The sequence below is a fragment of the Saccopteryx bilineata genome, chromosome 2, assembly GCF_036850765.1.
Source record: "Saccopteryx bilineata isolate mSacBil1 chromosome 2, mSacBil1_pri_phased_curated, whole genome shotgun sequence".
NCBI classification, from domain to species: Eukaryota; Metazoa; Chordata; class Mammalia; order Chiroptera; family Emballonuridae; genus Saccopteryx; species Saccopteryx bilineata.
The window spans coordinates 384,022,186-384,046,807 of record NC_089491.1 but is presented as its reverse complement, the minus strand read 5'-3'; the positions used below and the strand labels follow the sequence as shown (position 1 = coordinate 384,046,807).

Here is a 24,622-nt window from a genome sequence, read left to right as displayed (position 1 = left end):
ACTGCTCCGGGACCCTCGCAGCCTTTGGATGTCTCTTCCAGGGGGTGGATGCCGCCCTAGGCACTCACATGAAGCTGGGGCGGCTGAGACAGCTCAGGCCAGCCTGCGGGAGGAACGACGTAATGCAGTGTGCAGAAGCTGGTCGCCAAGTTTCAGGCACACTGTGCTCCGTGAAAGAAGCCAGATGTTCAAAAGACTACCTATTGCATGATGCCATTTCTATGTGATGTCCTGAAGAGGCAACCAGTGATCGGCAAACTCATTAGTCAACAGAGCCAAATATCAACAGTATAACGATTGAAATTTCTTTTGAGAGCCAAATTTTTTAAACTTAAACTATCTAGGTAGGTACATTCCTTATCGAGGTAGTGCCCGCATGTGGTGTTTTGTGGAAGAGCCACACTCAAGGGGCCAAAGAGCCGCATGTGGCTCACGAGCTGCGGTTTGCCGACCAGGGACCGGTCATGGTTGCCTGGGGCTGAGTCACCAGCAAACAGACCTGTGGGGTCCTTCTGGGAAACATGTGGGAACTGGACTGCGGGGACGATCGCACAACTCCACTGAATTTACACTTCAAACGGGTGAATTTTATGGAATGTAACTTATCCATCAGTAAAGCTTTTTAGTCCGGTGACAGAGGGTTACTAGGCTCACTGTGGGCGATCACTTTCTAAGGGGTACAAATGTTGAGTCACTGTGAGGAACACCTGGAAACTAATAAAATATTGAATGTCAACAGTCATTTAAAACAAATTAATAACATAAAGCAGTGAAAAGAAATTGGTTTCCTCTCACCCAGAGGATGAGACAGGGTCCAGCAACTTCCCAGTTCACTCACCTAGGTGGCTCTGGGTGAATTCGAGGCTTGACTTCATTGTGGACATGGGAGCACTTTTAGTTAAGATGTTGTAGAAGTTCACCCCGTCCGTGTTCTGAAATATAGTAGTATATTTGGCTGTTTGTTTTCTGGACTTCTCCACTAGCGACGCTGCAAAGCAGCAAGGCTCCTGGCCCTCCATCTTATCCAAGCACAGCTTAACCTTTGCAAATCTGCTCGGCCCAGAAAGAAAGGCAGCAGGGCAGTGCAGTTAGCCCGCCTCCTGGGGGTAACGAGCCGAGCCGCTCCCGCATAGGAGTGGAGCTCTGAGAAAAGCACGTGCCCGTGGGTTCATTTACAGGGAGTGTGAGCTGCAGAGGGTCCCCACACGAGAGTCTGCGGCCAGTGCTTTCTGCCTTCTGGCTCACTGGGGACAGAATGCTGCTTACCAGGGATCCCGACACTCACCTCTGCAAGACATACTGCTTCTACATAGAACTCGTGCCTTCAATCAAGGGACAAGCAAGTCTTACAGGCCTGGGTGGCTTTCTGACCCTGTCACTGCTCAGACACGTCAGATTGTCACGTAGCACGATTCCTGGAGTCTCTGGATAGACCCCAAGCCTGACAACACCACTGAGGGGCTCTCCCTCCGTGGGGAAGACACCACTGGGCGGGCCCCCGAGAGTACAGCTGTTACCTGTTCAATGACCGCCTCTGCTTGGCCCCACAGCTGGGTGGCCTCTTTGTAGCGCCCCTTATTTATGGCGTCCAGGACTTGCTCTGCCACCTGAGACACCTCTGCCAGACCTTGGTCGTCGAGAAGAGACTGGAACGCAAATCAAGAACACAAAAGGCCACTTTGCTTAAGAAACACAAACCTGACTTTGCTCCAGGGAGGGACGGGACGGGTGACCGAAAAGGGGGGTTTATAATACGAAACGTCTGTTACAACTCATCTACTTATAACGGAGGAAATAGAGCAGAAACGTTAGCCGAGTCTAGGTGGTGGGTCTACAGGTATTCACGCTGACCTTTCAACTTTTCTGCATAGTTGAACATTTCTGTACTAAAATGTTGGGGGCACTTTTAAAAACTGTGTTTCCTGTACCTGGAAAAATGGGATAACTATGCTGGTATTTCCTTCAATCTGTCCCCGAGGCCAGCTATTGCTCAGGGTCTCCAATTGGCTATGGACTAGAAGTCCCTAGAAGGGCAGTGTCCACCACGCGGGCACACTCAGCTTTGTCCTTCCTGAGGACAGAGCCGGAAGACATCGACCGGGCTGCTGCTGGCCGCGGAGGGTACCGAGGTGAGGCCCCGCCAACTTACCATGCTGTACAGGTACGGTCCCCAGGAGAGCACCGAATCTAAGGGAAACCAGACAGGGACAAAATAAGTCTGTCATGGCTCCGTCCTTCCAAGGAACCACCTAACTAGCCTCCCTCCCACAGCAGAAACCCGGCGGCTTCACAATCACAGGGTTCCTTCACTCAGCAAGGCCCGTGCAGGAAAGAAGAGGGTGTCTCCGTGGCTGGGAGGCGGGACGAGGGTGTGGGGGCCTATGTCGAGTCAGGGCTGATGTCTTTTAACTATTAATTTGGTGCATTAATTGGGCCCAGCAAGTGAGTCACAGCCAACGATGGCATCCCCACCAACAGGCTGTGTTCGTGCCGACTTTGAGGCTTTTGACAGCTTAAAATATTTCCCCGCCCTCAGTTCTGCTTGACTTCCTGCTTGCATCTCCAATGTGGGGACACTGGTTTCTGCCAAGTTGCCAATTAAGGAAGAAGACTAATGATTTCATAATTCAGGAGTCTGTGGCTATACTATCTATCAATTCATTCCTTTTAACCTATATACAGTATATTTTTATTGACTGATTTAAAAGAGAGAGAGAGAGAGACATACACACACACACACACACACACACACACACACACACACACAAACATCAATCTGTTTCTATATGTGCCCTGGCCAGGGATTGAACCAGCAACCTTTGTGTATTGGGACGATGCTCAAGCTATCCAGCCAGGGCAATCAAACCATTTCTAATCCACAAATATATTGAGAATTTACAAAGGGCCTGAAGCCAGTTAGGACCTTTTTAGGATACAAATAGAAGACAATGGCCTGACCAGGTGGTGGCGCAGTGGATAGAGCATCGGCCTGGGATGCAGAGGACCCAGGTTCGAGACCCTGAGGTCGCCAGCTTGAGCGCGGGCTCATCTGATTTGAGCAAAAGCTCAGCAGCTTGGACCCAAGGTCGCTGACTCGAGCAAGGGGTTACTCGGTCTGCTGAAGGCACATATGAGAAAGCAATCAATGAACAACTAAGGTGTCACAACGAAAAACTGATGATTAATGCTTCTCATCTCTCTCCGTTCCTGTCTTTCTTATCTATCCCTCTCTCTGACTTTCTCTAAAAGAAAAAAAGAAAGAAAAGAAGACAATGCCTGCCCTCAATGAGAACAGTGGGGCTTGGTTCAGACAGGTTTACTGTTCCCACAACGCGATGTTAGGCTGGCGCCTTTGAGATGTGCCAGCCAACAAAATGGCCAGGGCCACAAGTGTGAAAGTACACTGAAATACGTCACTCCTTCGCCTGAAAGCCTTCCATGGCAACCTAAGGCCGAGCATCTCAAAGTATGTTTCAAATAACCTCAGTTCTGCAGAATTTTAATATAGGTGTTAAAAGAGAAAACTCTTGGGTGAGACATCTTTGGGGTTAGGGGAACTATAACATATTTCTTTGCTGCAGGACTTCTCAGAATCTTGGATGCGCCTGTGAAACCCTGAGGGGCAGAGTGGTATTTAACGCTTCCAAAACTTAGTTGACCACAGAGCCCTTTGAACAGCATCTCAGTGGGCTGGTATTCTTGAGTACAGCCTGAGAAATGCAGGCATTCCAGGGCCTTCTGAACAAACCTACCCATTACCACTCCAGTTAACCTCCAAGCCAGTGCCCTGCTTTCTTGAAATACAAAACTGCGAATTCTCCAGTGCACTCCACTCCCTGCTTGACCTCGACCAGAGACTGACAAACCTTTTCTCGAAAGGGACAGACAGCCAATAATACTCTTGGCTTTGCAGGTCTCTGTTGCAACTACTCAACTTCGCTGGGGCGGCCTCCAAACAATATGCAAATAAATGGGTGTGACTGTCCCAATAAAGAACCTATTTATCAAGTGGCAAGGCAGACTTGCCTTGTAGGCCATAGTTTGTGACCTCTGACGTAGGCCTGAGATGTCTATAGAATTTCCTGCAATGATGGAAATGTTCTCTGTGTGGCCCAAAAGAAAAGTCAACAGCCACGTGTGACTACTGTGCACTTGAAATGTGGCTAGTGCAACTGAAAGATGAAAGATTTTATTATATTTTAATGAAATTAAATGTCAATAGTCACAAAGAGTTCTATGGCTACCATACTGAACAGTGCAGATCTTATAAGGCAGTGGTCCCCAACCTTTTTTGGGCCACGGACCAGTTTAATGTCAGAAAATATTTTCATGGACCGGCCTTTAGGGTGGGACGGATAAATGTATCACGTGACTGAGACAAGTGTCAAGAGTGAGTCTAAGACGGATGTAACAGAGGGAATCTGGTCATTTTTTAAAAATAAAACATCGTTCAGACTTAAATATAAATAAAACGGAAATAATGTAAGTTACTTATTCTTTCTCTGCGGACCAGTACCAAATGGCCCACGGACTGGTACCGGTCCACAGCCCGGGGGTTGGGAGGACTACTGTTATAAGGAGCATGCCTGTATAGCCTTCCCAGCACCTAACACAAGACCTATTACCTGGTAAGCAATTATTAATTGCTCATGATGTTAATAGTACTTCTCCCTCAGGGTGATGCTGAAATGGATCTGGACAGGGAGCTGGGTCATGGCAAGGTGGAAAAGATTTTGGACGAGACGAAAAGCACTGGTCGAGTCATGAGGTTGAACCTCCTGGCCTTCCGGAGGCAGTGCAGGGTAATGGTTAAGTGCATGGATTCCAGTGGCTGCTGCTTGGATTTGGGTCTTGGCTTTAGCTGTAGGACTCAAGAAAAAATTGTTCCACCCATCTGAGTTCCACCTCTGAGGCTCACCATCTCCAGAATCGGGAGAATCACAGCATCCATCCATGGAGCTGGTGCAAAGATTAAATGAAGGTAACGTGTGCAAAGTGCTTCGTGTTGTTAGGAAACTGTGACGAGAGCCCAGCAGGAAGCGTGGGGCCAGGGCTGTCATTCTGAGGGAGGCATCTGGCAAGACACCTGCTGGACCCTCGTGCCTCTGACCCAGAGACCTGCAGCCCCGTGATGCTCCAGGGGCTGCGTCCAGGACGGACAAATGAGCAGCAGCCCTCCTCCCAGCGATGACTCATCGGGTTCTCGAGTGTGCTACTACTCCCTGGAGATGCCAAGAATGAGGGCAGGAGATCACCACTCCAAGCAGCACCCGCATATCCTGAGTCCGTGAGGGACACGGCTCTGTGAACACGGATCCTCCCCCGTGGCGACCGCCTCAGTCGAGCGGCAGAGCACAGACAGCCTGGAAAGTTCCCTCGTGTCCCTTTCCAGCTCATTCCCCTCCTTCCTCCACGGGAACTCGCTTCTGATTCCTGATTTTCTAGTTTGGTTTTGCCTGTGAAAAGCCAGCTTCTGCTAGGTTAGAGCAGTGGTTCTGAACAGGGGTACTTTTGTCCCCTGAGGGACATTTGGCAATGTCTGGAAAATTTTTTGGTTGTTATACTGAAGTGGAAATACTGGCATCTAAAGGACAGAGACCCTGGACCAGGAGGTGAAGTGGAGTGGACAGCGCATCAGCCTGGGATGCTGAGGACCCAGGTTCGAAACCCTGAGGTTGCCAGCTTGAGCGTGAGCTCACCAGCCTGAGCACTGGGTCTCTGGCTTGAGAGTGGGGTCAGACATGACCCCATGGTCGCTGGCTTGAAGCCCAAAGTCACTGGCTTGAGCAAGGGGTCACTGGCTCAGCTGGAGTGGAGCCCCCAGTCAAAGCACATATGAAAAAGCAACCAATGAATAACTAGGGAGCTGCAACTATGAGTTGATGCTTCTCATCTCTTCCTTACTGTCTTTCTCTCTCTCAATAAAAAAAAAAAAAAAAAAAAAAAAGGACGGGCCCTGGCTGGTTGGCTCAGCGGTAGAGCATCGGCCTGGCGTGCGGGGGACCCGGGTTCAATTCCCGGCCAGGGCACATAGGAGAAGCGCCCATTTGCTTCTCCACTCCCCCCCTCCTTCCTCTCTGTCTCTCTCTTCCCCTCCGCAGCCAAGGCTCCATTGGAGCAAAGATGGCCCGGGCGCTGGGGATGGCTCCTTGGCCTCTGCCCCAGGCACTAGAGTGGCTCTGGTCGCGGCAGAGCGACGCCCCGGAGGGGCAGAGCATCGCCCCCTGGTGGGCAGAGCGTCGCCCCCTGGTGGGCGTGCCGGGTGGATCCCGGTCGGGCGCATGCAGGAGTCTGTCTGTCTCTCCCCGTTTCCAGCTTCAGAAAAATACAAAAAAAAAAAAAAGGACAGAGATGCTGCTAACATCCTATAATGCACAGGACAGCCCCTACAACAAAGAATTATTTGACTCAATATGTCAATCGTGCTGAAATTTGGAATTCTATGTTGGAGCTAACCCACTAAGGTGACTATTTTGGAGGTCTGAGGTCACACCCCGGATGTTGGCACCATAAACAACTTTGATCTGTACTCCCAACAAGGATGCTGATGCTCAAGTTGTGAAACCGTGAACCAGAGGTGCAGGACCTGATGGTAACCTTGTCTTATCAGCAACATGAGCAGCAGATGGCCATTTCACCCCAAACGCTCACGCCAACGTCAGGCTGGTGGAGGGACAAGAGGACAAACAGACCCGGGTTTGAATCCTAAGCAGGCCACTCGTTCTGTATGTCAGAGGGCAGATTCCATCACATCTCCGAGCCTTTAGAATGTTCAACTGTAACACTGGGTTCTTCTGTTATGAGAACCAAGTAAGAGAATTCAGTTCAGTCCATCAGAACCCACAGTGGGTGTGTGTAATGAGTTCTCTTCCCCAAATTTTCTAGATAGCCCTGGGGCACCCACAGTGTGTGTTAACTTCTCCAAGAATCCAGAAAATTCCATCACCCTGTTCTTTAACCTGGATAACATAGAACAAAGTCCGTGGAAGGGTGGGGGAAGGAAGTAATGTCTAAAAATTCTGTACTCACCAACAGGGGAGATCCAGGAGTCACCCAAAGCAACCCCAGAAAAGTTGCACTTGATGGTCCCTTGCTGAATGGCCTGAAAGAAGAGAAGCCAAGAGACATCCTGGCCAAGGGGACTCGGGGGACTCCACCCTTTCCTGAACACGAAGGAGCCCAGTCTTCGTACACGGCTTTCACGAGCACAGAAAACTTCTGCTCCCCCGAGACCCCCCCAGGTCTCCAAAGACTTCCGATACCCACCAGAGAACAGTAACTCTTTCCTGATACCATGTGCAAAGTGAGTGGGGACTGTGAGCTTCTCCTACTCTCTTCACAAGGCTGTCGGCGGGATGTGTGTGGGGCCTGGTGCAGCCCCGACCTATTTAGAGGGGACATTGCTGTGCCTCCTCTACCCTGAGGTCTGATCTGTCACAAGGTGCTGAGTGGGCTTCTTGGGTACAATCCTCGCTGTCCACGCTCCAGTCACTGAAGGGCTGGGAAGTCCTCAGGGTGGCATGATGCCTTAGGACTAGGAGCTTGTGCTCCTCTGCCCCTTTTTCCCACTTAACAGTAAATACAGTAGCAGAAAATTAGAAAGAATCTGAACATCATGGGATAGGCTGAATGAATTATGGCTATTTCCATGGTATATGATGCCACTTAAAAAAACCAGGAGGCACTCTATGAACTGATATGAAAACGTCTCTAAGGTACATTGTCAAGTTAAAAAGAAACATATAGAATAGTGTGTAGTATATACTATCATTTGTATAAAAGCCAGAAAAAATATATGTGAGTTAGCTTTTACAGGCATGACATACCCTTGGAAAGATACAGAAGACACTAGTAACAGAGGTATCCTTATGGGAGGGGACAGAGGCAAGAGAGGGAATTGTTACAGTATACATCTTACGTTTTTGAAATTTTGAATCATGGGCCTGTACAAGCTATTTGGAGATCTAACATAAGAAAACAATGATATCCTGACTTTGAACACTGGTCACTGAAGAGAAAGAATTATGCATTTTTTCAGGCTTTTTCAGAAGGAAATTATTTCAAGTTACCTAAATAGTCCCTGGCGATGAGGGAAAGTTCCACTTTATAAAGAAATGTCAGCTGATAGAGGTGAACAAAACAGAAGAACATTGTCCCGAAACACCTAAGGAAACTACTGACTTGCATGAGGATTAAAAACTGATGGTAAAGCCATTCGGTGAAAGACGGATTAAGGGCTGGACATCCATATGGTGTAAAAATGACACCACTCAGATAATTTTCTATCTGGGGGTGGGGGTGTATGTATGAGTTCAGTGGGGTGATCCCACCAGATCTAGATGTTATACGCCTTCTGACTGGATGCAAAGTGATGTGTACAACGCCACCTACATCAGAGTTTGGAAATTATTTTAGAATAAAGGGCCAGATATGAAATATTTTAGGGTTTGTAGAACAAACAGTCTGATGTTGCAATTACTCACTCTGCCATTGTACTGTTTAAGCAGTCATAGGCAGTATGCACATAAATAAAAATTCTAATAAAACATTTTTTGTGGGCACTGAAATTTGAGTTTTATATAATTTTCGTGTCATGAAATATTCTTCTTCTTTTCATTCCCACCACTCGCACCACTTGAAAATGTAAAAGCCATTCTTAGCTCATGGGTCGTGAACAAGCAGCTGGTGGGCTGGGATTTGCTCTATGGGCTGGTTTTCTGAAACCTGACCTATTATGATGCAGACTAACCAAAACTTTTACCTTGACTGTTGTTCTGGAAGCTTTTCATGGTTACTGTAACAGATTTGCTTTTACTCTGTATGTACAAGGTCCTATTCAAAGTATATTCAATATCAAGTGACTATAAAAAGTAACACTATCAGTCTGTCCGAAACCAAAACAACGAAGTCACCCTGCTTGTTACCTTGTAAAGTTCCAGAGCGATGCCAGCAGCCATTTTTCCTCCATAGGACTCTGAGAAAATGTAGAATGGGACCGTCTGGCAAGAAAAGGAGTTTACAAAGAAGGAATCACCCTGAATCCCTTGTAATTCACACGGGTTAATCTCACATTTCTACTGCATGTAACCGCCAGACACACCTGCTTCCATTGGCTTTCTCCCTCCCCATACCTGATTATGTCTGATTAGAATACTGGCTGGAGTATTCCTGCAGCGGAAAACCACCTTTAATGACGACAGAAACAGAAGCCCGCAATCCACAAGCTGATCTCTCTGAAGTCAGCCGGGCACTGACATCTTGGAGAACTTTATTCTGGTGGAAGCCGTGTTACCACTGTTGACCCCTTGCTTAGCTGTTCCTGAGGCTCTGCTCACCTGGAACTCCTGGCGGCAACTGAAGAAGCTCTTCAGGAGGACCATCATGTCTGATGCCACGGTGGCGAGGTCTTTGGCATATGTGCCGTTCTTGTCCACGTAGCTGAACCCGGTGCCCACGGGGTTGTCCACAAACAGGAGATTGGCGGACTGGAGCTACATGCCACGAAGTAAATCCAAATGTTACAGTCAGACAGCCAATCACTGATTAGCTTTTGATACTCATGTATGAGCTCAGCACAAACCACACACGTGAGGCTATCTGTGTGCTTACGATCCCGCGGCTAAAAGGGAGTTGAGAAAATAATGCAACCGCCTGACCTGTGGTGGCGCAGTGGATAAAGCCTGGACCTGGAACGCTGAGGTCACCGGTTTGAAACCCTGGGCCTCCTCGGTCAAGGCACATATAGGAAGCAACTACGAAGAGTTGATGCTTCCCGCTTCTCCCCCTCCCCCCCCGCCCTCCTTCTCTATCTAAAAAGCAATCAATAAAACAAAATTAAATAAAAATTCTTTAAAAAAAATAATGCAATCAAGCCCTGGCCGGTTGGCTCAGCGGTAGAGCGTCGGCCTAGCGTGCGGAGGACCCGGGTTCGATTCCCGGCCAGGGCACACAGGAGAAGCGCCCATTTGCTTCTCCACCCCTCCGCCGCGCTTTCCTCTCTGTCTCTCTCTTCCCCTCCCACAGCCAAGGCTCCATTGGAGCAAAGATGGCCCGGGCGCTGGGGATGGCTCTGTGGCCACTGCCTCAGGCGCTAGAGTAGCTCTGGTCGCAACATGGTGACGCCCCGGAGGGGCAGAGCATCGCCCCCTGGTGGGCAGAGCGTCGCCCCATGGTGGGCGTGCCAGGTAGATCCCGGTCGGGCGCATGCGGGAGTCTGTCTGACTGTCTCTCCCTGTTTCCAGCTTCAGAAAAATGAAAAAAAAAATAAATAAATAAAAATAAAAAAATAATGCAATCAACAGTTCACATGCTACAGAGATGTTCACCTGAAACCTATGTACTCTTTCTGATCAGTCACCCCATTATATTTAATTTCACTAAATTTAATTTCTAAATAAAATAAAGTAATTAGAAAAAATAAGGGACAGGAACAACACAGACTGCTTTGGCAAAGAGAATGAAAGATTGACATTTACCTGGCGATCAGAGCATCCCTAGGCTATCACTTTTCACACGACACAGATGTCCTAAATGTAGTACGTAAGTGCGGGTGGAACCATCAGACAGGCTGCACAGAGCTGACCACACCTCCAAGGTCCGAATTCCACACACCAGTGCTCTCCAAGCCAAACCAGTGTCCACACTGGCCTGACTTCCCGGTACACCATGAAAACAGACTTACTCTAACCCAGGGGTCCCCAAACTGTTTACACAGGGGGCCAGTTCACTGTCCCTCAGACCGTTGGAGGACCGGACTATAAAATAAAAAAAACTATGAACAAATCCCTTTGCATACTGCAGATATCTTATTTTAAAGTAAAAAAAAAAAAAAAAAAAGGGAACAAATACAATATTTAAAATAAAGAACAAGTAAATTTAAATCAACAAACTGGCCAGTATTTCAATGGGAACTATGGGCCTACTTTTGGCTAATGAGCTGGTCAATGTCCGGTTCCGTATTTGTCACTGCTAGCCATAACAAGTGATATGATGCGCTTCCAGAGCCGTGAGGCATGTGTCCCGCGTCACCAGAAGTAGTACTGTACGTGACCGACACCACGCTTTGCGGTGGTCTCACTGACCACCAATGAAAGAGGTGCCCCTTCTGGAATGCGGCGGGGGCCGGATAAATGGCCTCAGGGGGCCGCATGTGGCCTGCGGGCTGTAGTTTGGGGACCCCTGCTCTAATCTCTTCTCCAGAGAAGCTTAGAGTTACAGAGTTTTACATCAGGAAGAGTCCCCAGTGATGACACAGTCTAGCCCTGTCCTTTACTGATCAGGAAACGAAAGCCCAGAAAGGGCCCAGCACTTGTCCAAGGTCACAAACTTGGACAGGTACTGGCAGTACAAGGACTGAGGCCCAGCTCACTCCTCACGCAGGTTCTCTGCCCAGTCATATTACCGGGAGGCTTGGGGACACGCCAGTGAGGCACTCTGCTACGGCAAGTGGAAGTGGCGTTTCAGTTGCAAGTGAGTACAGGGTGTTCCAAGCTGAGGAACAGCATGTGCAAAGACCCTAAGGCAAGAGTAAGTAAAAGGAAGGCCACTGTGGAGACAAACGAGAATCAACGGACTCACAAGGGACATTAAAGAAGAGGTGATCCTGCACTGAGATTTAAAGAACAGTAAATGTGCCTGGCTGGTGGTGGCGCAGTGAAGAGAGCATCAACCTGGGATGCTGAGGTCCCAGGTTCAAAACCCTGAGGTTGCCGGCTTGAGTGCAAGCTCATTCGGCTTGAGCACGAACTCATCGGGCTTGAGCGCTGGCTCACCAGCTTAAGCGTGGGGGTCACCGGCTTGAGCATGGGATCATCGACATGATCCCATGGTCACTGGCTTGAGCAAGGGGTCACTTGATCGGCTGGCGCACCCTGGTCAAGCAAGGTACATATGAGAAGCAATCGATGAACGCTTAAAGTGCCACAACTATGAGTTGATGCTTCTCATCTCTCTCCCCACCCCCACCCCCACCCTCCAAAAAGACTAGTGGATGTGAATATGGCAAGCTAGGTTGTGAGTGGATGGACACAGGAATGGAGTCCAAGCCAAGGAAACTGGCCATGCAGAGGCCCAAAGGCAGATGCACATGGACAGATGCTGGGAGACGTGGCTAGAGGGAAGCAGAAGTCAGCTTATGCCCAGGAATCTGGGTCTGATCTTTGCAGTAAATGCAAGATGCTAAACTAAGAAATTATGTGCAGCCTGACCAGGCGGTGGCACAGTGGATACAGCATCGGACTGGGATGTAGAGGACCCAGGTTCGAGACCCCGAGGTCGTCAGCTTGAGTGCAGGCTCATCTAGTTCGAGCAAGGCTCACCAGCTTGGACCCAAGGTCGCTGGCTTGAGCAAGGGGTCCCTCGGTCTGCTGAAGGCCCGTGGTCAAGGCACATATAAGAAATCAATCAATGAACAACTAAGGAACCGCAATGAAGAATTGATGTTTCTCGTCTCTCTTCCTTCCTGTCTGTCTGTCCCTATCTGTCCGTCTGACTCTGTCTCTGCCACAAAAAGAAAGAAAGAAAGAAAGAAAGAAAGAAAGAAAGAAAGAAAGAAAGAAAGAAAGAAAGAAAGAAAGAAATTATGTGCATTGGAGAGTTTCACTCAAACAGCATGCGGGAAAAGGACACTTTGAAAGCAGCCACGAGCAGGGAGGGGTGAAGAACATTAACAACATCCGGGTATTAAACACAGTGCTACCACCTGATCCAGGAATTCCATTCTTAGACATGTATCTCCCCGAAAATTAAACACTGAGCTCAGATATTTGCACACCAGTGTTCCCTGCACTATTTACAATAGCAAAAGATAGAAACAACCCAAGTGTCCCTCACCAGATGAAGGGATACACAAAATGTGGCGTATCTACACAATGAAATCTTTTTCAGTCTTAAAAGGTAAGGAAGTGCTGATATATGGTACCTGGCTGAACTCTGTAAACATTGTGCTAAGTGAAAGAAGCCAGGCACCAAAGGCCACAGATTCTATGATTCCTTTCTTACAAAATGTCTAAAGCAGGCAAATCTAGAGAGACAGAAGGGAGATTAGTGGCTGCCTGAGGAGGGACTGGCGGGAAACAGCTAAGGGGCACAAGCCTTTCTGAGTAGGAGGGTGACGAACACGTTCCCAAATGGACTGTGAAATGGATGTAAAGTGAATAGACTAAGAGCCACTGAATTTTATACTTTAAAGCGGTGAACCGTATGTATAAGAATTATATTTCTTTCTCTACATTTTTTTAAAAATGACCTTAAAGAGAGGGGAAAGGAGAGAGAGACACCCACAGAAAACCCCTGACTGGGGATTGAACCCACAACCATTGCATATTTGGACGCTGCTCTAACCCACGGAGCTATCTGGCCAGGGCTGAACTATATTTCAGTAAAGCCATGTTTAAGAATTCGTTTTTAGCACAGTGTGGTTTTGCCCTCCAGTTTTCAGTAGCCCGGGGTCAGGGCCAAGCAGGTGGCCAATGGGGCTGACCCACAGCTGGGTATGACAAGGTTGTAAAGGAAGGACAGGGAGCTAGGGGGTGGGGGTGGGGCGCTGAGCAGAGAGGGGCTAGGGGAGAAAATGCAGCTGGGAACGAGGAAAATGGGTGGAGACGGAGACCAGAGAGACATCAGGAGGTCAGAGGACAAGGGGCTCCAAGTCTTGAAGAAGTCACGAGGCAGGAGTGGGGGAGAGGGGGAAGGGGAAGAGACGGGAGTTTGTGGCCAGAGGCAGGGACCCTGGAGTCAGACTGCAGAGACGGCCAAACCGCGGGGAACGACAAGGACCAGGGTGTCCGCTAGAACAGGTTTCCGTGACAAGTGGGGAAAATGGTCACGAAAGGCAAGAGAGACCGTGGGAGAAGGGGGGGAGGGAGGGCCGGACTGCGAACCCTGTGACCCCGCCCAGCATGGGGGGCCCGGTGGGCTCAGACTTCCAGCGGCCACAGGGCGGGGTCAGCTGGGGCCAGCCTCACCCTACCCAGGTAGTTCTTCGTGGTTTGAGGTCACAGTCAAGCGGCCCAATTTCCTCAAAGTTTCCAAATCCGGTGCTGGATCCGCCTGGACCACCCTGTGGAAAAGAAAAGAAACAAAAATTCACCGTTGCCTGCTTGGCCTGTGGAGGCGCAGTGGATAAAGCGTCGACTGGAACTCTGAGGTCGCCGGTTTGAAACCCTGGGCTTGCCTGGTCAAGGCACATATGGGAGTTGATGCTTCCTGCTCCTCACCCCCTTCTCTCTCTCTCTCCCCACCCCTTCTCTCTCTCTCTCCCCACTCTCTTTAAAAAGAAATGCACCCTGAGAAAATGTTCGTTAAATCTTAGTCACTACAATGATGACCACACTCACCATAAATGATTTAGGCTTTAGTGATGGCTGTGTCCACCCCACAGAAAAGCACAACAGATCTGCTGAACCAGGGACTTCTGCACTGAGTCAGTCCCCTGGTGACTGCTGGAGTCTTTTGATCAGGAACAGACCTGAGCCAAGAGCCCCCAGAGGGGACTTTCCTACCTCTGATTCTCCAAACTTGAATCCTGGCCTGCCATTGTGCCACCGACCTTCAGATCACCTTGACCAGCTCCCTCGTGGAAGAGAAGCAATAATGCCCAGGGAGGCGACATGGCAATTAGCAGCTCTACCAGGACTGGACGGGGACTTGTGACTCTCCACTCGAACAAACACTCTTCCCCCACTCTGATTTTATTATTTATTTATTTTGTTTTTGGGTGAGAGAGATAAGCAGACAGACAGGAAAGGAGAGAAATGAGAAGCATCAACTCGTAGTTGCAGCAGTGTAGTTGTTCATTGACTACTTCTCATATGTGCCTTGACCGGGGGGCTCCAGCCGATCCATGACCCCTTACTCAAGCCAGTGACCTTGGGCTCAAGGTCACACTGATGACCACCAGCTCAAACTGGTGACCCTGCGCTCAAGCCGGCCACCCTGGGGTTTTGAACCTAGGACCTCAGCATCCCAGGTCGACGCTCCATCCTCTCTGCACCACCATTAGTCAGGCCCCCCACTAGCTTTTAATACACCACTGTGGCACCAGGAGACGACCACGCCAATCCCAGGCATGGGCAGCGAGAAATGGGCTGAGGGACACTTCTATTTGAGAGCATCCTGCTACAAGCTCTTTGTCTAGAACCTTGGAAATGGGGTGCTGTCACGGCCGGGGGCTATCCAGTGACTCTGAAATACGGTAAATGTGTCAGTGAGACAACCGGCAAGCTGAAATGGCTTGAAAGTGTCCCTAAAATAGCTCCCTACTCCACTCAGACGACGTGCCCTGGATTCTCAAAGACCCGCCCATAGGAGTCAATGCACGTTTCCCCAGCAGGCTGTTAAAAAAAAATCCCCTTTTAATCTAAATTAGTAATTATTTCTTCCTTACTCATCTTTCTTCTCCTCCCTTGGGCCTCCGAGGAAATGAAGAGCAGGTTGGTTAGCCAGTGGACAGCCCTCCACCAGTATCTCAGCTCCCAGGGTGAACCTAGCCAAGGGTCACACACTGGGCTGTGACCATGCAGAGAAACCAGCGCTGGCCAAGGAACCCCCTCTCCCAGAAGCTCCTTCCCTGTCTGCAAGGGGACCACCGCCACTCAGCTATGGGACAGTGAGTTCAGACCCCAAGTTGCTACATCTTGATTTTTGCAAAAAAGGAAGGAAATGTTTTGATTTTTAAATGTTGGCAAGCTACTCAAATAAAACCCTGCTCTGCCATCATCAACCACAAGGAAGGTTTGCAGCTTCTACACTCAGTGCTTTTCAAATTGTATTCCTGAAAATGCAGCCAGTGCCGGAAGGCCGTGTGTGACCAAGGGAGGGCGAGTGGGTGAGACTGGGCGCCGCCTCCACCCTGACAGAGCTCTGCACTCCTGCTCCTGCCCCTCTGTCAGCTTTCACCGGTGGGTGGAGGAGTTCTGCTGATTCATGGAAAGTTATAACAAAGTCCCTGGATTAGGAAGCCAGAGGCCAGAGAAGGGAAGTGTCCTGCCCTAGCTTTCAGGGGCAGGAAGGCATTGAGGACCCAGGTCGGGTGACTGGCATGCCTGGGCCTGTCCGCTGCAGGGCTATCCTCAGCAACCTGCCAGCTGGGATGGACAAACGTCACCCGGCTGCCCACATGGGCTCTCTGGGATGGACAGACGTCCCCCGGCTGCCCACACGGGCTCTCTGGGATGGACAGACGTCCCTGGCTGCCCACTCGGGCTCTCTGGGATGGACAGACGTTCCCCGGCTGCCCACACGGGCTCTCTGGGACGGACAGACGTCACCTGGCTGCCCACTCGGGCTCTCTGGGACGGACAGACGTCACCCGGCTGCCCACACGGGCTCTCTGGGACGGACAGACGTCACCCGGCTGCCCACACGGGCTCTCTGGGACGGACAGACGTCACCCGGCTGCCCACACGGGCTCTCTGGGACGGACAGACGTCACCCGGCTGCCCACTCGGGCTCTCTGGGACGGACAGACGTCCCCCGGCTGCCCACTCGGGCTCTCTGGGACGGACAGACGTCCCCCGGCTGCCCACACGGGCTCTCTGGGACGGACAGACGTCCCCCGGCTGCCCACTCGGGCTCTCTGGGACGGACAGACGTCCCCCGGCTGCCCACACGGGCTCTCTGGGACGGACAGACGTCACCCGGCTGCCCACTCGGGCTCTCTGGGACGGACAGACGTCACCCGGCTGCCCACACGGGCTCTCTGGGACGGACAGACGTCACCCGGCTGCCCACACGGGCTCTCTGGGACGGACAGACGTCACCCGGCTGCCCACACGGGCTCTCTGGGACGGACAGACGTCACCCGGCTGCCCACTCGGGCTCTCTGGGACGGACAGACGTCCCCCGGCTGCCCACACGGGCTCTCTGGGACGGACAGACGTCCCCCGGCTGCCCACTCGGGCTCTCTGGGACGGACAGACGTCCCCCGGCTGCCCACACGGGCTCTCTGGGACGGACAGACGTCCCCCGGCTGCCCACACGGGCTCTCTGGGACGGACAGACGTCCCCCGGCTGCCCACACGGGCTCTCTGGGACGGACAGACGTCCCCCGGCTGCCCACACGGGCTCTCTGGGATGGACAGACGTCACCCGGCTGCCCACACGGGCTCTCTGGGACTGACAGACGTCCCCCGGCTGCCCACACGGGCTCTCTGGAATGGACAGATGTCCCCCGGGTGCCCACACGGGCTCTCTGGGATGGACAGTCGTCACCCGGCTGCCCACACGGGCTCTCTGGGATGGACAGACGTTCCCCGGCTGCCCACACGGGCTCTCTGGGATGGACAGACGTCCCCCGGCTGCCCACACAGGCTCTCTGGGATGGACAGACGTCACCCGGCTGCCCACTCGGGCTCTCTGGGATGGACAGACGTCACCCGGCTGCCCACTCGGGCTCTCTGGGATGGACAGACGTCACCCGGCTGCCCACTCGGGCTCTCTGGGATGGACAGACGTCACCCGGCTGCCCACACGGGCTCTCTGGGACGGACAGACGTCACCCGGCTGCCCACTCGGGCTCTCTGGGACGGACAGACGTCCCCCGGCTGCCCACTCGGGCTCTCTGGGACGGACAGACGTCCCCCGGCTGCCCACACGGGCTCTCTGGGACGGACAGACGTCCCCCGGCTGCCCACTCGGGCTCTCTGGGACGGACAGACGTCCCCCGGCTGCCCACTCGGGCTCTCTGGGACGGACAGACGTCACCCGGCTGCCCACACGGGCTCTCTGGGACGGACAGACGTTCCCCGGCTGCCCACACGGGCTCTCTGGGACGGACAGATGTTCCCCGGCTGCCCACACGGGCTCTCTGGGACGGACAGACATTCCCCGGCTGCCCACACAGGCTCTCTGGGACGGACAGACGTCCCCCGGCTGCCCACACGGGCTCTCTGGGACTGACAGACGTCCCCCGGCTACCCACATGGGCTCTCTGGGACTGACAGACGTCCCCTAGCTACCCACACGAGCTCTCTGGGACGGACAGACGTCCCCCGGCTGCCCACACGAGCTCTCTGCAGCACTTTCCTGTCTGTACCTGTGGCTGAGGGGCACCCTCACCTCCAGCTCATCAGAGGAGCTGCTCCGATAACCCTACGAGGGAAAGGCCACTCCTGCCTAACTGCTCGTCTTTGCTCCACATCACCAGAAGGTCCGCATGGACCTGGGGCGCTCTCTCTCTCTCTCTGTCTCTCTCTGTCTCGCTTTCCGGAGCGCATCCCTATCTCTCCTCTCCATCTCTCAAGGCATGTACTTCTCTTGCTCTCTCCCCTAAGCTCCAACGGCCCATCTTCTGCCTCTGTAACTGCTCTCCTGGGCCCATGTCTTCTACGACTCACTTCTATCTCTGCAACTTTCTAAATAAACTTTCTCTTATACACAATGGAATACTGCGCAGCTGTGAACAAAAGGGAAATCTCACCTTTTGCGACAACATGGATGGACCTGGAGACTATTAGGCTAAGTGAAATAAGCCAGGCAGAGAAAGAGAAATATCATATGACCTCACTCATCTGAGGAATCTACTGAACAACATGAACGAAGGAACAAAATAAAGGCAGAGGCGGGATCAAAGGGACCAGAAGGAAAGGAGAAGAGAGGATGGGATCAGAGAGGGGAAAAAGATTAGTGACATTATATTTACATAACACAGAGACAAAGACAGCAGGACAGCAAATCCTGGAGGGGAGGGGGAGGGCGTTGTGGGGAGGGGGTAAAGGGGGCATCAAAGGGGACATGGGGGTGGGGGAGAAGGAGATATATTCGATGGGACTCTTGAATCTATGCAAACACAATAAATTAAAATAAATAAACAAGAACAACAAAAGTACACAAAACTAGATGAGGTTATATGAAAGTTTTAAAATATTTATGAAAAATATTAAATTATACCTGACAAAAAACAATAAAACTGTTATTTAAGATTAAAAAGCTAATATAAATAATAATAAATAAACTTTCTCTTATAGTTCAAGTCTTGTCTCTGAATTCTTTCGTAGCCAGACGCGAGTCCCGAGGTAGCTAAACTGAGGTCTAACACCTGATGCCTTTTCGCCAGCATATGGCTGCTTATGACTATGGACATTTTTGCAGGAAGTGACATTTGCATCCTACGCAAATGAGTGCCAGGGAGCCCTATTTACTGGTGAGCAACCTGGAGCCCAGAGATTAAAGCAAGACCATGCTCCTCAACCCCTCCCTCAAGATTGGTCTTCCAGGTGGGTGTGGGCCATCTCTGCGCAGATATTTCAGGAATGCAAGAAAGAATCCTCTGCCTGCCCCCAAATACCTCTTAACCAGTTCCATGCCTTCCGTCCTACAATCCGAGCTCAAGATCAGGACGCACACACATCTAGGGAGAGGAAGGCCCAACATTTAATACTAAGATACAAGAAGCCGAGTCCTTTCAAAAGATCAGTTTTTCTGGGGGAGGGGGCAAGACGCTAGGGTCTGGGATAGGACTGGGAAAAGAGGGAGAGGAGGGGCCAGGCCGGGTACCCCAGTCTTAGCTTTGGAACCATTCAAAACACTTTCTATCACGATAGAGTCAACTGTGCCTTCAGGAGCTCCCGATAGTCTCCTGCCTTCCTGCCACTGTCTGGCTCAATAAAACAAGCAAGCAAACAACATAGTCAAAGGCTGGAGCCCCTCGCTCTCTGACCTGCCCTCGCTGGCATACCACCGCCTTTGCCTCCTCCAGGGGGTCGCCGAGCCCCCAGGCCTAGCAGACCCCGCCGGCTGCTGGACCAGCTCAGTCCTTCCTCACTGGCTGAGCTGTGAGCCCGTCGGAGCAAGGGACATGTTCGGCAGGGGAACCTTGGCCTCAAACCTGGCCAAGCATCGAAGCCACTTTTACCTGAAGCCACATAACCAGGGGTAGCTCTGAGAAGTTCTTGCAGGGGCTGGTGGCATAATAGAGCCACCAGAACATGTGGGCACCGTTCCGGACAGCCACATAGTCCCAGACTTCTTTGCCCTCAGCTGGGGGCAGGTCGACGGTGGCCCCTGAAACAGAAGCAGAGTTTGATTTTCCTGGAGGATGTCTAACGTCTAGACAGAGCCCAAGTCCAGTACCGGTGGCCTTACGAGGCTAGGGAGAATCTGGTTTATATTTTAGGCAATCTACTTACTACAGTATATTGTAAAAATAAGGGGAAAGAAACCCCCTCAGTTATGAAAACACAAACCAAACTTAATAGGAGGCTGGAAGCTTCCATTTTTTCCTCCATACTCTGTAATGTTGGGATGTTTATGTTTAACAATAAACATGAATCACTTTTATAATTCTGTTTATTTTTAATAAGAGATATTTACATTTTGGGGGAAAAGGAAAAAAAACCTCAAAATGCAACATGCTGGTTTTTATATCTTATTGGATATATGATTTAAGAAGTGTTACAAATTAGTGGGGCCAGGATGATTCACTCTATTATGGGAGGGCCACAGTTAACTTTTTGAAGGAACCAAATAGAAATGTAGGTCCTCCCTTAACACTGTAAAGCCAAATACATTTGAAGCGGATCAAGTATTTCAAGGTTAAAGTTTAAATATTAAAGACAATGTGAAAATATAGTAGAATGTTTTTCTGACTGCTAGATGGGGAAATGATTATAAAAAAATCATTTATGCTTGACCAGGCAGTGGTGCAGTGGATAGAGCGTTGGACTGGGATGCCGAGGACCCAGGTTCAAGACCCTGAGGTCGCCAGCTTGAGTGTGAGCTTATCTGGCTTGAGCAAAAAAAAGCTCACCAGCTTGGACCCAAGGTCGCTGGCTCGAGCAAGGGGTTACTCGGTCTGCTGAAGGCCCACGGTCAAGGCACATATGAGAAAGCAATCAATGAACAACTAAGGTGTCGCAACAAAAAACTGATAATTGATGCTTCTCATCTCTCTCTGTTCCTGTCTGTCTGTCCCTATCTATCCCTCTCTCTGGCTCTCTATCCCTGTTTTAAAAAAAAAGAAATCATTTATAAAGAAAAGAGAGACTATAAAGAAAAATATCAACAGAGCAGAGGACAGAATCTTGTTACATTTCTGTACAATAGAATTTCTACACATCAAGAATAAAATGAAAAGGCAAATAACAAAGATAGATCTGCAACAAATATGAAAGTGGGTAATTTTCTTCACTCATGTAGATCAATTAAAAATGAAAGATCTGGGCCCTGGCTGGTTGGCTCAATGGATAGAGCATCAGCCCGGCATATGGACATCCTGGGTTTTATTCCCAGTCAGGGCACACAGGATACACCCATCTGCTTCTCTCTCTCTCTCTCCCCCTTTTCTCCCTCTTCTCCTCCCATAGCCATGGCTCAATTGGTTCAAGCATCGGCCCTGGGCACTGAGGATGGCTCAGATGGTCTGAGTGTGTCAGTCTCAGGCGCTAAGGATAGCTCAGTTTATTTGAGCATCGGCCCTAGTCAGGGATTGCTGGGGGGGATACCAATTGTGGTACATGCGTGAGTCTGTCTTATTAGCTCCCCTCCTCTCACTTAAAAAAAGGGGGGGAGATCCTGATAGTTAAATGGATAAAGGTCTTGAGAAAATAACTTATGAAAAGGGAAATACGAATGTCTGATAACTATGTGAAAGAATGTTTAACATCACTCATATTCAAGGACAGGAAACTTAAGGTAAGAATGAGGTCACTAAAAAAATCTCTGCTTATTTAATAAACCAAAAAAGAAGAAAGCAAAGATGGTATTTGTTCTATGTCCACAAGGGGACAGGAGACTAGCCCTTAGCACCGTTGGCAAGAGAACACGCTAGCATAACTTTCTGGGAAGGCAATTTGGCAAAAAATGTATGAAAAGCTGTGTGTGTGTGTGTGTGTGTGTGTGTCCTTCACTGCCACTACTCCAATTTCCTTAATTAACTTTTTTAGCACCTGCAAAATATGTATCAGAAAAGAGCAGGTTAAGTACATTTTCTACTTCACCTTTGCTCACACCTTTCCAGTTACAGTATCTTTTTTTTTTTTTAATACCACTTTGGGGAAACAAGGCCGAGTTAAAGGGTGAATTAGGGATTACCCGTGCTCATTGGAGTTTTCTGCCTTTTACTTCCTCTTTTCTGAAATTTCAAGCCTCTGCAGCAAATAGAAAAACAAAATCTGGTCTCAAGAAGAGAAGGAAATAGATGAGGAGATGGTCTGTTTGTAACTGATAAAGCTGGCGATTAAGAAAGCCCAAAAGCGGCTTGGGGAGAAAAAGAGAATGCTAGCATATTATAGATGTGGCTAGAAGCGTCTGTATACAAAAAACAAAAACAAGTCTATAGACAAGTCACACAAGGAAGGGTATGATCTCCTTGACAATGACAGATGAGGCCTGGGTCACTTTTGACCTAACCGCTGTCACTCCTCTCTTCCTTGGCAGTGACCACGTTAAAATTTGGGGTGGTGGGGGCACATATTTGACACCTTTTCCCAGAAAGACACTGAAGGGCATATGATCCTTTTACAAATGGGGAAAAACAACTGTTAAGCAACTTGCCTAAGATCACAAGGCAAGTTTGTGGCCAGTTCGAATTCGCAGTTGATTCAGACCAGGAAATATTTTGCCGGGGGGGGGGGGGGTGAGGGAGGAGACTTAAAATCAATTTGCAAGTCACCCCTTAAACACGAAATTGTTGTTGCCAAAAAGGACTTCGGTGAGGGGAGGCATGATCTTGTCTGTTCTGATCAAGTAGAGGGGGAAAAGGCCTTGATTCAATAAACGTCCCATTCGAGGTAGGATATTTCTGGGTCTTTAATACTGCGTATTTTCGCTCAAAATACAAAAACCTCCTAATCCCACTTAGCAGCTAATGACGGCAGGAAAAGGGAGGTGGCCTTAAGATCGTAGAAACCTGATTGATCACCAGTTTCTACAAACCATATATTTTGCATAACTGCTTCATACATTTTGCATACCTGCTTTTACCTAGGCGTGGAAGGACCACCCTTCTACCTAGGGAAGAAGGGAGCATCAGACCACCCGGAGCCAAAGATGGGTAGAAAAAGTACTTTCAATTAAAAAACGAAACAACAATCAAAATCCTAGTGAGGTTCAAACGCACAGAGGAAAAGAGATTGGCTTTAAGAAGCACAAACGCACTAAGAGACTCTCAACCCTGGAGACAGAAGGAGGCACCGGTCACTGATACAATACACCTTTTGCCCGAACCTACCCGTACTCGGGCCGAGAAGCAGCAGCAGCAGCAGCGGCGGCACCAGACAAGTCCGCGGCGCCAGCTCCATGATGAATACCGCGCTGCAGCATCAGCAATAGGCTGGCCCCGGTGCCCCACCACGTGACGGTGACAGGCGGAGCCTGGACTGGCCCGGGGGAGGGGCGGCCTTGGCCAGCCTGGGGGCGGGGCTTGGGCGGAGTGGCGACTGGTCGTGTCCGGAGCGCCCTCTGCCGGATGGGTCAACCAAAATCCCTGCCGCGACTCCTGGGGAGGGGGTGGGGAGTGTGTTCTGTCAGTCCCACGAGGTCGTTCTTTGCTGTTTTGGGAACATAGCAGGAGGGAAGAGACCTTCGATGCTTTTGACTTAAGTTGTGCGACAGGACTGAGACGCAACAGAGAAATAACCATGAGGATCATCGTTCCTGCCCTGTCCATCTCTTCCTTCCCCAGCAAAAGCCCTAACATTTCAAAAACCGCTGCATCTGCCACAAATCAGATGAAGCCTGGACCAGCTGGCCGGTGAAAACTGTCGGATTTCATTTTTAGAGGGGTTTTTTTTTAATTTTTAAATTTTATTTTGAAAGTTAACTTTAATAGGGTGACATTGGTCAATAAGAGTACATAGGTTTCAAGTAAACGTCTCTATAGCCTTTGAACTGCTGATTACATATGTTGTATATCCGTCACCCAAAGTCAAATCATTTTCCGTCACCTTCTATTTGTCCCTCTTTACACCCTTCCCTCCACCCCTTCAGAGATATTTTTAATTATTTTTCTTAAGAAGTTACATATACCATGGGCATTTTTGGAAATTTAAGAAAAAATGTTAGGTTCTATGTAACGATTCTTGACATTTTGAGATTATTTTTTTGCTAGTCTTTTGCTTCATCTTTTTAACTATAACGATAAAAATTTTTGGATTATTTCCCTCTTGATAATTTGTCATCAGCATTATTCTATGTTAACATCTCACAACAATTTTTTATTTTATTTTTTACATCAAATAAGATTTTAGTACAGTATACACTGCTCAGAAATAGACCAATGTTTTCCATAGTTTCTTTGAAGTATGCAACATTGCCTTTTCTTACAGAATATTGTACATTTCAGTGCAAAGGCTGCTAACCCAGAAGCACTGTTGACCTGGCTTTGGGTAAAGCTGCAGCTATAAAACTGCTTAAATTAAATATCAAAACAAAAACACAACAAAACTTGATCTGTTTTGGGTGAGAACAATGGGAGTCTAAAAAACGATCTTCGATTTCTGAGCTCCCGACTGAAGAAAGGGCTGCGCTTCTTCACATACTTTTTCATTCAAGTTGCTTCCATTCGAAGAACTAAGAAAACACTACATCCCACACTCCATATTGTAAAGCATCCTGAGAATTCTATAAAACTTAGGTTTGACATCATAGCATAAAGGTGTATGCTATAGAATAGCTAAAACCCATA

At 49.6% G+C, this 24,622-nt stretch overlaps 1 protein-coding gene across 1 annotated transcript in view; it reads right to left on the bottom strand.

Moving 5' to 3' along the window:
• The window catches only part of SCPEP1 (serine carboxypeptidase 1), a 33,252-nt gene extending 9,933 nt beyond the window's left edge, over positions 1-23,319 (bottom strand). The window contains exons 1-9 of the mRNA XM_066264018.1: positions 23,168-23,319; positions 19,853-20,001; positions 13,970-14,059; positions 9,336-9,491; positions 8,925-8,999; positions 7,030-7,102; positions 2,150-2,187; positions 1,518-1,646; positions 839-932 (exon numbers count right to left, since the gene is read on the bottom strand). Coding sequence (XP_066120115.1) covers positions 839-932; positions 1,518-1,646; positions 2,150-2,187; positions 7,030-7,102; positions 8,925-8,999; positions 9,336-9,491; positions 13,970-14,059; positions 19,853-20,001; positions 23,168-23,237 — 874 coding nt within the window. The 5' untranslated portion in view covers positions 23,238-23,319. The remainder of the gene's footprint in view (positions 1-838; positions 933-1,517; positions 1,647-2,149; positions 2,188-7,029; positions 7,103-8,924; positions 9,000-9,335; positions 9,492-13,969; positions 14,060-19,852; positions 20,002-23,167) is intronic.
• Positions 23,320-24,622: the final 1,303 nt, after the last annotated feature.